We start from the raw sequence: 14,294 nt of genomic DNA on the forward strand, positions 1-14,294 counted from the left end.
GAACATATATACATTCATAACAATGAAACGCAATAAAAATCCATCCAACGAGTATGCAAAAAATAAAAAAAACGAAAAGGTGTCGTAAAGAATGGTAAGGAGAGTTGTCGAGTTTTGTACAGAAAAAAGAACGGTTTAAAGTTGAAACTGGTCATGCGTCAGAAAAAAGTCATGATAATATTAACTAAATGACAATATTTCTAATTGTAGCCTTTGACAGCTGACAAAGTGCTAATTTTAGAAATTTTTTGCAATTCCCTGATGCAGGAGTTCGTAATTAGTGCAAATCCAAATCATATCCGAGTTTCCGGAGACGTGACGCCTTCCTTCAACAGTAAATGACGGCAAAAAGGTGATTTTTTACACGATAGGAATATATAGCTTAGCGGATCGTGTTGAAAATTTTCGCGAGCATCGCGAATCTCCATCCTCCTCTTCTACCTCCGTGATTGCCTAAAATGTGAAGCACAAGTGGGTGCATTAGAGGGAATTTCGAAGGAAAAAAAAACAGGTTTCTCAAATTTTAAAGACCTTAACAACAGTCGTAGCCTACCTCGCTCTTCCTTGAAGGACTAATCCTCTGCCTGATACGCTCGATAAGACTGGATGGGCGTTCCCTTCTTTTGTCACATAGAGTACGCATGGTGACTTCACCGGTAGGGTTCAAGCTCACTTCCTGTGAAAGATCACCAACTGATGAGAAACGAGGTCTCTCAGCGCGATGCTGAAAACAGAAACAAGGATTTCAAGCACTAGCGTAAATAGCAAATGTAATAAATTTTGTGCTCTAACATCATGGATAAGTGGACGGAGCTGAGATCCTCCTCATTAGTCAAGGAATCGAAGCCATGAAAACCTCTAATTTCATTTTAACAGCTATTATTTCCTGCTGAGAGCAATGTAAATATCGCTGCTGCTTATATTTTAAATAATTCGTCAAACAAAGTGTTGACTTACGCTGCAACACCTAGGACAATCTAGATCCTTTCAATATTTCCACGCATTTTTAACTGGATGGTATTTCTCTCCATCGAAATAGTTAGATAGCCCCAATAATGTAAAACCACAACTAACTCCGTAATTCAATTACGTCACATTCCGAATAACTAAATATGGTTCTCTAGGAAAGGTCTGTAGGAAATAGAGCACTTTAGAAGAAAATAGTCCTCTAATTTCTCAAAGGCAGCTTACCACAAAGCTGGGGGTGTTAGAGTCTTCTACGGATTAACAACGTAGGAAACGTAGTTCACGAGTATCTGCGCCATTACGCTCAGTTTCTACTAATTATATAGAAGAACGGCGTGGGAAAACGGGCTTATCGCACTGGATCCCCTTACGAGACACCTAATAACGTCAAATGCACGTGAAAGCAGACGAACGTGCCGCATCTTCGAGCATGCAGCCATGTGACGTAATTAGACAGGTCTCATAGGTGGATCCAGTGCGACTATTCCATTTCGTTCGCTCATTATCTGGATAGCTTGAATTGAGTATGATCGCGTTCATATCAACACCCCTAACCCAATCTATTCGGGGAGATAACACCACATTCAAGTTTGGGGTGTGCTCCCTCGAAATTCCAACTTGTTTGCTGGTTTTCGATCTAGCCAAGATACTGTGAAACAGTTCTAATTATAGTTGAAAAACAAGAAACTAAAAAAATACTCCTAAAGTACCTTAATGAATGAGTCACGCCGTGACACAAGGACTGTTACCAAATAGTCCTAAGATAGCAATCTATAGATCTTGCTGTCACGGTCTAGACGAGAGAAATCAAAAGAGAGAGGTCACATGACAAGTAAGATAAAAACAGTTTCCGAAAAGAACATTGTTGGAAAAGTGAGCAATGATCATATATACATCGCTTCGATCAACAATTTCTAAAGATAAGAGATTAAAGATTATAATGTTATGAGAACAGTACCTTGATACTATAGGTCCTTTTCTCTTCCTTTACTGCTCTGTTCAACTCCTGCATTGACGCTGAACACGGTTTGAATTCGGGAGTTTTCTGGATGGCGACAAATTCACCAAGCATATTCGTAAGCGAGTTGGCTTTCATTTCTGGAAATAAGAAGATAACACATTAGAACTAATCTATATTGGAAAATTAAGAGGTTCGGCGATGTTGTGGAAATCAGTGAATCCAGAGGAGTATTCAGGTAATCTCATAAGTTCTTCGCAAACAGACTATAAGGAAGGAGAAGTTTTGAGTATTTTTTTGTTTAAAAAAAAACTGTTAATGCCAGGAGCGACGATAAAAGTCAGAAAAGTTCTATGAATTAAATCAAATAAGTTAGAACACAAGAGCAGTTGCTGATGACTCAGAATCCCGAAAGAGACCACGGCAGCAGTGAGAGTTTAATCATGGATATAACAGTTGTAAAAGTAGGGAATAACTGGTTAAAAGGCACAGTTTGCAAAGTGAGGAAAAAAACCAAAAGAAAATCAGTTGTAACATAAAAGGAAAAAGGGTCTATATAATTCACAACTAAAAGTATATCTATGCTACAGCACGAAATAAACGAGTAAAGAGAAGAAATACCACTAGCTGATTAATTATGCGGCTTAGGGTAGAGCAGTTCCAAGTAGTCCAAGACAGTCGAAACGATTCACCTATGCACAACAAGCCTTGTATAGGGGAGAACAGGTTCTCAACCGTGAACGATACGGTTGAGACAGGGAATGTGGCTTTATACTCGCATACAAACGAAGCCACGCCCTTTTCGGTCGCGCACGTGCTTTCAACGCCCGACTACTGTGCTATGGGCCTTGAAAGGGGCTTGCAGCACGACATCAATGCCCACTATGTGATCTCTGGGAGATGACGCAGCCATCATCCAAAGATCACATTTTAAACATTACATTAGTTCTAAAGAAAAGGCTACACCAAAATGCCATTAATAGCTTACTTTGATCATTTGGTTGAAATGTTTCGCAAGAGTTCACGAGATAAAAATAATAAGGATGGAGGAGTAGGAAGAGACTTGCGTGAAGGAAATAATGTATAATGTGCGTACAGAAGAAGTACAAATGGGTCCTTAACAAAACAGTAAACTTCATGTCGTGAGTCACAGCTATTTCGGTCAAAACCAGAAACAATTTTATTTCTATCTTCACCTAAAACTTGTCTGACGAGTAAATGGCTTCAATAATACCACGAACAAAACAACAACAAAAAAAAGAGAAAAAGGCGAATGTTTCTAGGAACGCGGATAACTGCTGCTATTGTGTTGTAAGAAAGTTCAATAGGTAAGAGAGTTAGGGACTTAAAGCGCAGCCCGCAGTCGAAGAAATGTTGAACTCATGCTGAAAGGCGAACAAATGATCTATAGGCTAGAATATTCAATGAGCGATTATTTTTCGCTACTTGCGAATCGAAAAATTAATATTATCATGCAGTCAATTGATCATGAGATCCAAACTACTGTAGTTTTATAACGTCATACTTCCGATTTTATGGCTCAAAACATTTAACAAGGCTTGGCATTCTTCCAATTGTCTGCTGGCATCCAAGTTTTCCGATCTCTATACACCAAAAACAAACATCTGGTCTAAAGATTTCTCACATAAATTATATACGTCTACACTGTGGCGAGGATGAAATACTGCTTTGGAACAGGAAGTAACATTTAGATAAATATGAGCTTCTAACGAAATGAGACACTTAAGAAAACCTATTATTGAGAATATTTTTCACTGCTCGATGAAAATATGCTCCATCTCCTTGTCTAAATATTCTGCATCTGAGAATATCATCATATCTCTACCAACTTTTCACAACATTACTTGGTCTCGCAATCCCCTGACATTGTTTTAAAGAAAGAGTACGCAAAGAAACCACAACTAATGTTAAATATTGATTTGGAAAAGTTATAGTGCGTATTCTATGAACATAACGCGAATTCTTTGTAGTCAGATTTCATCAGGGAATACACGTCCAAATTAAGCAGAGGTTCAGAAGAGTCACAATTTCAAGTCAAGATATACGAGTGTTGATCGTAAAATGATATGGAATGTGCTATAAACTCGTCCAAACAGCTCAAAATCGATGTATCTAATTGGCACTCATTCCTCGTGTTTTCAAGACTCCAGAAAATCAACGAAAGCTACTGGAAAATAATACACTCGAAATATGTACTTGGATTTCTTCTTCATTTGTATGAAATTATTACAGTTCTTCACAAATACTTTCCAAAAAATTGTGGAGAATTTACAGAATAAATGATATACACAACACAAAAAAAACTTTCTCCACAAAAAAGTCAAACAAACAACTCTCATCTCTAAAAACTTCGAGCTTTCAGGTTAAACCTTTTTCACTTAAAAAAATCATGATTCTTTATTTTATTCAGCGAGCGTACGCATTAAAATATTAAAAAATACGTAAAAAAAATAAACACAAAAATAAATAATGAAATAATTTTTACACTTTTCACTGTCACGACAGGTCATTTCTCCTTACAAGGTTACAGACGGAGATTTCTCCATAAAACACATTCCATCAACATAAGCACTACCGACTGGAATTTCATCTACTAGAAGCTACGTAAGAGAGTACGTATGTCCTAGGTCAGCACATGGAAACTACAGAGTGAGAACTTGAAAAAGCTCAAAGTAAAAGAAGCTTTCTTTTTTGAAGCGAAAACAACTGGAGCACGAACGGTGGAAGTTCGCATTTTGTCCTCAGATGAGACTATTAGTCCTACGCTGCCTAAGTGGATCCTAATTAAAAGAAAAACAAAATTTTCAAAGCATATTCCGTGCTCCAATCCATTTATCAGAGAGCTGATGTCTCCTCATTCCTGAATTTCGAGGAAAGACAGGATGTCTTTATATCCGAAGCTAAGAATCATACAAGATGATGCAGTTTTCTTTTGCAATTTACAGAAGAAGCAACGCTGTTTGAATAAAAAGGTGCATCTCTTTAAAATACCACTCTGACCATACCAAACTAGATACTGTCGTGCTGACCCTAGAAACTAGCATTCGGACGAATATTCAAGTCATTCGCGATTGCCACGATTTGAATACTCAAAATATTGAAGATCTTTAACACCATTACTCTCTAGGGAAATCGATAGTTCCATCTGCGAGTAATTCAAAGATATCACTTCAGATGCGACCCAGACATAACCCGAGCTGATGTATTGCTAAGGTCAACAATGAAAAGTGCATCGGAATAGGAATAGTCCGCGATCTCAAATTGTGCGATGGAAGGGATTTTCAATGCTGGGATCTCTTCAGTAGTAGATATGACTCACAATAGGATTTATTTTGCAAAAATCACAAAGAAAACCAGGAACATTCATTGCAATTCTAAAAGTCAATAAATTAGGAGCACCCAAATATTGAGTACATGCAACGATGAAGATGAGATTACGTACTTAGGATCAGAAAAGCGAAACTGTGTTAACTGGATTTTATTATTGCAAGAATGTAATGTTTTATTTCATCTGGTATTTTCACCTTGCATGCTTTCACTTTATCGGGCATAAGGATGAGAAAAGTTGCATGGTTGGATAAACCATTGTTCCTGAAATCCCACGATTTCTGGAATCATAGATTTGGCGCCTTCGACATCATTTTTTAAAACTAGTCTTCAACCCCTACTTACTAATAGAATAAATCCATCATAGAAAATTTCCAAAACGCATTTCAAAAAAGGTAGTATGGCTCAGGAATCACTACCTAGAGCTGAAAGCAGAAAGTGATGCTGCGCTAAACAGAGAAAATGCACGGGACATTGTCGCTGTCCCTCGCGGAAAAACAAGCACTACGAGATTTTGAGGGGTTAACTGTTGCAATAGAGTTCGAAATGAGAATGAAATAGATTGACTGTATGGCAGAGGGACAAAATTCATCAAAAGGTAGCTAGCTTTTCACCGTTAATGTACATCATTCAATATTATTGGTGAAGCACTTCATCGGTAAACTGTACACACAAATGTGTCTGTGTTCTTGAGAGTTTTTAAAAAAATATGTGTAAAAAAACATTATATTGAAACCACCTATGCTGCTTATTGATACTCATTCATTCATTCCGGATCAAAATGTTCCCACCTAAGTTCAAAAAGTTTTAGTGAGTTTTAGTGAGTTTTGGAAAAAAAAGTAGCTGAGCAAAACTAGTAACTCGACCCAGATTCAACATATCGCAACTGTTTGAGGCCCTTTCTAGTGTTAATTGTACTAGACCAATAACAGAGATTTCCTCTGCAATATCAAACGTTACAAATTAGAAATCACTGACCACAGATGGCGATCGCAAGTACATTACGTAGTAACTATCTCTACGATCAGAGTCAAGGACTTGAATTCGAACATTGGAGAGTAAGGAATCACGCGCAACGACCGACCGAAAGCAAAGTACGCATAGAACGCTCACAAGTTGAAATAATGTGCGCCAGAGATGCAGTTCTTGCAACAACAAAAAACCTCTCAGCTATTAATTACTTCATTTCAGAATCGAATCATCCATTTCACATTCTTCTAAGCATGCAAAACGCGAGTACGATCTTTTCTAGACTACTGACCCCAACATGTCACAATAATCACTGTATCGAATTTCTCCTTTGAGATAGTGAGAAAATGAACGTAAGTGACACTTTTTTCATGGTTTCCACAATTACCATCGAGCTGTTGCGAATGATTGGAAACTTTCCACAAAATGCAACAATGCAACGACAAATCATCGTTTTGAAATTCAAAAAACTATAGTTTTGAAACAAATTTGCCTCTAAGACATTTCAATTGGGATGAATACCCTATGAAAATCAATCAATTGATTTTCCTCAAGTAATGTGTTCTTCCCCCTATCAGCGTATCTCTTACAACACCGAATTTCGTGATTTCTCAATTTGCCGTCAGAAACTTAATCAGGACCCTTTGTTCTTTCCACTTTCTCACTCAATGCTTTTCTAAACGTAACGCAAAACAAAATTGACGATACCGGGAACTCTCACGGACGATGAAGGATTCAGTGTGTAGATTATGAAGATGAATAAGTTCACGCTCAATTTCCTTTAAAGACAGCACCCCAGGAATCTGAGGTGGTGCAGATTTTAGGTGGAGTATTCTTATAAGGGATAGTAGATTATGGAGAGAAGGGTGATTCTGTCCACTTCTTCCTAATTCCCGTAAAAAACGGCCCGGAAGATGCTGCGCAGCACAAGGTTGGCTTGCTCCAGTCGAATTCCTTGTAGAAAAAAGTGCGCCAGAATGCACGAAGCCGTCCTTCCCATAATCTACTATGCCGTATACGAATACTCCACCTGAAATCCGTACCACCTCAGATTCGTGGAGTGATGCCTTTAATCCTTCTATTAAAAAAAACAGCGTGAGAGTCTGTCGCAGGCGGGGAGCGCTAGAAGGTATCTTATAAATTTCTCGCGCCGTTCTCTAGGACGATTAGAGGAAATTTCTCAGCGATTAGAAGAATTGAGTATCAATACGCGCATACAAGTAGTCTACTTTCCATACTGTATTTATTCGTAAAGGGTGCAAAGGAAGGGAAAATGGCAAGAGATGAAGAAGAAATACTAAAGAACAACATCTACAAATTTAAAGAAAGACAGAACAAGACGACTATCACATTGGAAGCGGTACCTAATTCATGAACAAAATTAAGAACTTATGTTAACAGAAAGATCCTCTCATGAAAACTCTGCGCGGATTATTAAGAATATTGCTAGGGTTATGAGTTAGTCTTTTCCTGCTTTCACGCATAAGTGTTCTTCATGAAAATTTCACGGTCTTGACAATAGAAAAAGATAGAAAAGTAATGTCTCGGTATCACCACAGAATACTCAAGATTCGCATAACCCCCAAATTTTCTGACGATCACAGATAAGGAGGTCTATGCTCCAGCAAAAGCATCCTGTGCTCGCAAGCGATCCTCTCTCAACTAATGGAATGACCCGTTGGGCTCAAATAGGGCGAAAGTCGAACAGTAGAGTGATACAGGTTCCCGAAATTCCGAGTCATACAAGAAGCTGCAGTGGCAGCTACCTTGAAGCGCATTATTTCAATCCACGTTTCCGAAACTCGTGAAATGCTGCAATTAATTATGTGGTCCAAACATGATCTTTTTATAGGCACTGACGTAGAAAATTCCAGAATTCAAGTCTTTGAAAAGGCCAGAAGGCTTTACTAGCCAATTTTCTGCAACTTCCGTAGCACCCAGGATCTTGGTACTGTCTAACCTCAAGCAAAGAAAAAAAAGCATGAATGCAGGGCAACATTTAACATCTTTAACCAAACATAAGAATTTATCGAAGATCAGTTAGAGTATTGGACGAATACTGTGACGATGGAAAAGCTGGTTAATTGCAATGGACAGCGTGAACCGGTTTTCGGAATGCAAAACTTCCAGTGAATTCGTAATGCGAAATGACGTGTTCCACAATATTTTCTCCAAAACATTATTACACTTCGGGAGGGACAAAAGCAGAAAGGGGATCAGTCAAGAAATCTCAGGAGATTATTAAAGGCGTATCAGAGGTGGGTTTACACTTCAGAATGTTCTACTTTGTGTGTGTAACTGCAGAAAAATTCCCGTTTACGAAGAGAATAGTAGTAGCTACTTTAGCTCCTTTAGTTGACGTGCTCTCCTGCATGTTTTAGCCTTTATTCTAATAAATCAAGTTATTCGTCAACCATTGCAGTAAAACGAGCTCGCTAGGGCTCATGCTGTTCGAAAGTGCCGCTTGCTGCATCGGTGATCGGTGGTGAGACAGCGTAACACAAATCCAAAAAAAAGTTAAAGTATAGTAACAAGCTATACGCGTAATCCTCGAACTTTATTTCAAATTTGGTTTAGAAAAATCCCCGAAAACTCATTCAATTCATCGTCTGAAGTCATCGGATAGGAATTCACGTTCAACCCCAATAAAAAAAGAAAAGAAAAAAATGAAAAACGACTAACACAGATTCTACAGTAGTTAGCTGTCCTTTTAGCTAGCTAGTTAGCTGGAAGAATGGAACTTCTAAACTCTCTAGATCAATAATTCTACTTCGTCGAAATTTGTGATATATTCAAATGAATGAGCAGAATGACGAATGGATAAAAACGAGCTGGCAAATGAATAGACGAATTCATAAAATGAAATAAGACACGCAAATGAATATACGAACAGACTGTAATAATAAGACAGAAGAAAATGTGAAGTAAAGTAAGCAATTAGGTAAATGAAGGTCTAGATCAATAGACTAATGAAATAATTAGAGATCACAACACAAAAATCTGCTGTCTAGCCGAACAGGTAAAAAACGAGGGCTATGAAACCGTAGATGCAATAGTCGGAGCCGGTGATGGGACCCCTTCACTTTTGGACGGTTGGGGAAAGGACCCCCTTCTCTTCTGAACCTTTCTAGAAGAGATCCCTTCCCTTTTGGATACTTCCTTCTCCGATCCTCATCACTTGAGCTGCCCCCTTCTCTTCTGAACCTTTCTAGAAGAGATCCCTTCCCTTTTGGATACTTCCTTCTCCGATCCTCATCACTTGAGCTGCCCCCACGAGCAAGACACCCATCGCCTGAGGAGGATCTGGTTCCTCCCCATCGCATCTATGCAAACAACGAAACATACCATGCCTTGGCGGAGGTTCGTAGCTCAGATTCCGGAACGGTGCCCCAAAAAGGCGTCATTTTTGCAGAAACATCCTGCAGTAGCCTAAAAGTTTCCAATTCACCTTACATTAGTAGAAAAACCTAAGAACGAAAGTGACCTTCGCATGGTGAGCGTGGTGCTTCCAAATAACAGCTCGATAGTAGCTCGATGAAACCTGGACCATACATAGAAAGAAGTGCCACAGTATAGTACAGAAGGTAACTGAAAGAAATACGCAATGAGACGAACAGAAATGGAATTTTTATTCAAAGACAATAATTTCAGCTCTAATAGTTAGGTGGGTCCGCATTCACTGCAAATGTCGACACAAAACACGCACGCGATGCTTGTGGATAAATGCCGTTAAAATAGCTACAGTGCGCGGCCGTAATCTCAAAACAGTTTGGTAATGAGACTTCGACTTAGCTAGTAAGCGTTTGCGCGGTGGAGGCGGCCTTCAGTCCCCAGATTTAACCATACTCAATTTGGTCTGAACTTCGCTCCCGTCGGGGTTCTCCGCGGTAAACTCGGGCTTGGGTTAGTCATCTCGGATTCAGCAAAGTAGCGCATCCTTGAGCGGACAATGTCGAGGCAGAGGCCTCCTCAGGAACATTGGCTGCGTGGTTGCTTCTCCTCAGCTGTGAGGAAGGATTCCCCCTGAAGGGAAATGTTATGACATTAATCGCCTTCCCCTTATTTCAAATCCGTCCCGAACTTCTGCATCAATAGAAGATCCACCACCCGAGCTGACACCTAAATGTCGTCAAACTATCGTGGGAGTCTCGTTGAAGGTACGATGGCGTTGAGCGAGGCAGCCCAGCTAATAACAGAATGGGACGCGGTGGAGAGAGTTCACATGACCGAGAATGAACTGGCCTTGGCGGCAGCGGGACAGTGCTACGTTCATGCGCTTATACTCGTCAAGGAACTCAGCAGATTCCGGCGTAACATGTGTTCTGATGGTCAGGAGGATGACCACTTCTTTTTCTCTTCCTTGAACAGAGTCGGCCGTGGAGAGCTCCACGCCAAACTCTTTGGCTGCGCTCTTGAGCAGCCGATATTGTTCACGATAGAAGGTGATGATACAGAGCTGCGCCAGCGTTAGGTCGCAACCCAAAAACAAGCGTAAGAGCTCAAGGCACACTTTTGCCTCTGCACTGTTGCGATGAGACAAATTGGCCGCACGCTCCGATCGACCGTCGACATTGACGAACATGAAAGGGACTGTGGGAGTCGGAAAGGTTAGCGTGCTCAATAGTAGTGGCCTGGGTTCTGGTAGCAACCCGTTGACAAGAACGCCCCTATACGCGACAAAGTTTGGCAGCTCGTTAAGGACGGAATGGGCTCTGTAGGTGCGAAGCAGAGAGGCTACGGGCACCGCTCGACCCGATCACAACACTAACATGATGCTGCGCGCTCCATAAGTTGCCGGGTTCGAGTTGCGTCCACATTTCACATGCGGTTCAAGCTGATTGATATCCCCGATGTAAACCTGCTGCGCCGGAGGGAGACGGTTGGCGAATGCCACTAACACGGGCTCCGGTATCTGCGACGCCCCTTCCGCTATCAGGATCCTGAATCCACCTCCGTATCCGGCGAAGGTGCCGTTCGCTGTGCCCATGGTGTTGAGAAGGGACAGAACATGAGGAGGGCGTAACTTGAGCATAAGTTTGATCATCGTCTCGAGCGTCTGGGAAACGTGATGCTCGGCTATGGCATACTCTTCCTTATCCTCTTCCGACATGTGGAGGGCGAGCTCCGGATCGCCGATGTACCGCTCCAAAACCATGCGGCCAGCTGCGAATCAGTTGCAGACGCTCTTTTCCAAGTCCGAGAGAGCGTCGGCGTACGTCTCCCCTAATGAGACTAGTATCTTGTTCATGTCCACCGACGTAGGCATGAAGTTCTCTTGAGCCGCCGTGTTAGATACGTAGATCGTCGCTGTAAACTGGGAAACCGCCGCGTTGGTACTGGCCGTGGCCAGAACAAGGACTCCACCTGCGGTCCATCGTGCAGCAATGATGGCTCCGACAACTGTCTTGCCGATCCTAAAGCCCGCCTGAATAGCAGCGATTGGGATATCGCCAATCCCCAAGCCAATAGCATCGTGCTGCTGACTCGAAAGGATGTCATGGTCCTGAACTGTAACTATACTTTCCTGTTCTACCGGGTCTATCGGCCTCATTTTGCTCTGATTATGGCAACCAAGGGCAGCCGCCCCATAAACTCGGTCCATAATGGCGAGAGCTGCAGATCCTCGCTCTATGTTGTCGGAAATTCTCATCTTCGAAACGTGTTCGCCCGCAGATGACGCCTTGGTCAGGCGGACTGCAACGTCGATGAAAAATCCTTCGTTGGTAGGGCAGCCGTGCTCACGGGCGAAGCGCTCCACTGCTCGGTTCGACCACGGGCAAATATCAATGATTACGTTCAAATTCTTCGTTTGTGTCCAAGTCCGCATGCTGAACCGTGGCCCTTGTCAGAGAGTTGGCGCCCACAGCCCACGTGGCCACCGGTCGGCTTCTAGCCCAATCCGCCTCAGTCGCCATGTCTGTAAGGACGAAGTGGACCCGTAATGGAAATATTTGGAGAGTGGGCATTGTGGCGGTGACTCAATGTGTGTGGCAATCATCGTTCATCGAACTCACTGCTGTCAAAGCCGAGCAGGTGACGCTGAAGATCTTAGCCATCTTCCGTCTGGCTAGCCCCGGGTTGCAGTAATTCTCAAAGGTGCCTGCCCTATCCAATAGATACTGCTAATCTTCCTGGGTGGGGCGGAACACTCGCAAAAGCACAATAGCCTCTTCTGGAAGCACCGGAAGAAATTGACGAATTAATTGGCAGAGCTGCTTGCGAGCATGCTCATGGATACCGGGGGTTCTGAGAAACGCATCGCCGATGAAACGTTGTATCGCGTCCAGGCTGAAAGGAACTGGTCGTCTTGGATCTCCTCGAGACGAAAGTTGGAGAGAGTAGGAGTGATAGTGACCGCGTCCGGGGCCCCCTCGAACATAGCTCGAAGGTGAGTCACGCGGTTTCTTCGGCGAATCAGTCCCAAAACGAGCCCACAGACGTCTTCCTGCAACATGTCGGGGGACGTGAACACAAGCTTGGCGGCCCTAAAAAAATACACAGAATTATTCTCGAGGGCCGTAGTACGAGGAATCCGAGAGTGCGCCAAGGCGGCCCGAGGATTGCCGAGCGCTGCGCATGTGCTTTACGTCATGAATCCATACAAAGTCCTTCACTGGAACCAGCGATTTGTCGTATCCCCTATGCGAACTGACCACGTTGATCGCGTGTTGATCCAGAATTATGCAATGCAATTCGCGACGGTCAGGCCCTACGGTGAAGAGGTATTTTGCTTCGAGGATTCCTGAATAATGCGAGCAGAACGCTCTCGAAACGCGATCGTATCCTCCAGATGTTGAAGTTCAATGAGCGGGACTCTCGGAAACACACCATCCGTGAGCATCGGCACTTGCGGAAACAACGTCTCACTGAAGCTGATCCTAAGATAACCGGCTGGAGGATGCTCATAAACCTCGGTAGGCATTCGAAGATCCACTTGGAGTAGAGGGCTGTGGACAACACGCACTGAGCGTGGCTTAACGAACTCCCCCCAGAAGTGTAAGTCCTTGAGGTAGTGATGAAAGTTGGGTGATGTAGCGGTCGGGATACACACAGGTCGGAGCACGCGGTCAGATGACGGGAACTGCTCTCATCGCACTTTGGACCTCGCAGCATCGCCGTCAACACCCGAGCCACTTTGTCTTCGGTCGATATGGAAGGAGAGAACTCTTTCGCGAGACGGTTGCGGTTGGTAGTCAGATGCTGCAGAATAGCCTGAAGTGCTGACGAGACTAACATGCTATGTGCATGAGGCAGCCAACAATGACTTAGACGGGACTTGGTGCAGCGACTGCAAGGAGTCAGAGGAAAACGGAAAGCTGCAGCAGAGCGGTCGTCCTAACTTTACCGAAGAAGACGTAGATGTTACCTCTGGAGTCACGGATTAGAGATCAACAATCGAGTAGCGCTCGCATTGAATATTACCGGAGATATCATGAGAGAGCAGTTGCTCAAGTAGCTACATTAAGCGTAGAGCACGAAAAGGGAATGTTAGGTGATCTCGGAAGGGCAGAAGCTTTCTTTCTCGCACCGGAACTTCTTCGAAATCGTCAACTTCTTAACCGAAACTGGTTTTAAGGCATCGCACAAAATACTAACTTTCTAATCGACCATATGAAATGTGCGGTTATTGTAAATCCAGGTGCGCAATAAAAAAAAGTTCAGCAACGATCCCACTCCGACTACTGACATGCGACTCACAACTCACCTAGCCTTGGCTCGACAACAGTGTCTTCATCATTCTACGACTGAATGTTAGCAACACAAAACACATCCGTTCCACGAAACTGTGGAAATATCAAGAACAAAAAAAAACTTCCAAGCTCCTGTTAATCATGTTTAAATAACAAAAGACGTCTCTTCAGTAGTAGCTGTAATTGCGGCATTTGCAACCAACTTCTAATTTCGTTCTTAGTTACCAAAATATTATTTTGCTGCTGAACTAACCAGTGGAGTGCTTACAGACAGAGAAGGGTCAGAAAGGTTTTGGCGTAGAGCTAACGGAACCTGGTTAATTACCAGTAAAAATAACAGCTCATATATGATCAAAAGTAGT

General features: G+C 42.5%; 3 protein-coding genes across 5 annotated transcripts; all 3 read right to left on the reverse strand.

Annotated features, from left to right (window-relative positions):
- Nucleotides 1–360: 360 nt before the first annotated feature.
- RB195_016381 (uncharacterized protein) lies at nt 361–11,396 on the reverse strand (the record flags this gene model as incomplete). 2 transcript variants are annotated; one of them, XM_064207515.1, is made up of 9 exons in its annotated part: nt 361–453; nt 554–724; nt 1,925–2,064; nt 3,450–3,528; nt 5,470–5,536; nt 9,587–9,670; nt 9,726–9,829; nt 10,464–10,908; nt 11,011–11,351. In XM_064207515.1, 9 exons carry the CDS (start codon nt 11,349–11,351, stop codon nt 361–363), a joined length of 1,524 nt encoding a protein of 507 aa, XP_064063397.1. The 2 variants fall into 2 exon arrangements, with proteins under 2 accessions (XP_064063397.1, XP_064063396.1); XM_064207516.1 differs by lacking the exons at nt 3,450–3,528; nt 5,470–5,536 and having other exon boundaries at nt 9,587–9,591; nt 9,658–9,670; nt 10,501–10,908; nt 11,011–11,396.
- Nucleotides 11,397–11,411: 15 nt separating this feature from the next.
- On the reverse strand, nt 11,412–12,068 carry RB195_016382 (uncharacterized protein; the record flags this gene model as incomplete). Its single annotated transcript, XM_064207517.1, has 1 exon — nt 11,412–12,068. One exon carries the CDS (start codon nt 12,066–12,068, stop codon nt 11,412–11,414), a length of 657 nt encoding a protein of 218 aa, XP_064063398.1.
- A 295-nt stretch (nt 12,069–12,363) lies between these two features.
- Nucleotides 12,364–13,477, reverse strand: RB195_016383 (uncharacterized protein; the record flags this gene model as incomplete). 2 transcript variants are annotated; one of them, XM_064207519.1, is made up of 4 exons in its annotated part: nt 12,364–12,726; nt 12,895–12,983; nt 13,070–13,188; nt 13,293–13,477. In XM_064207519.1, the coding sequence occupies 4 exons, from the start codon at nt 13,475–13,477 to the stop codon at nt 12,364–12,366; spliced, it is 756 nt and encodes a 251-aa protein (XP_064063399.1). The 2 variants fall into 2 exon arrangements, with proteins under 2 accessions (XP_064063399.1, XP_064063400.1); XM_064207518.1 differs by lacking the exon at nt 13,293–13,477 and having other exon boundaries at nt 13,070–13,163.
- Between the last annotated feature and the right edge of the window lie 817 nt (nt 13,478–14,294).

The sequence above is a fragment of the Necator americanus genome, chromosome V (assembly GCF_031761385.1).
Source record: "Necator americanus strain Aroian chromosome V, whole genome shotgun sequence".
Taxonomy (NCBI): Eukaryota; Metazoa; Nematoda; class Chromadorea; order Rhabditida; family Ancylostomatidae; genus Necator; species Necator americanus.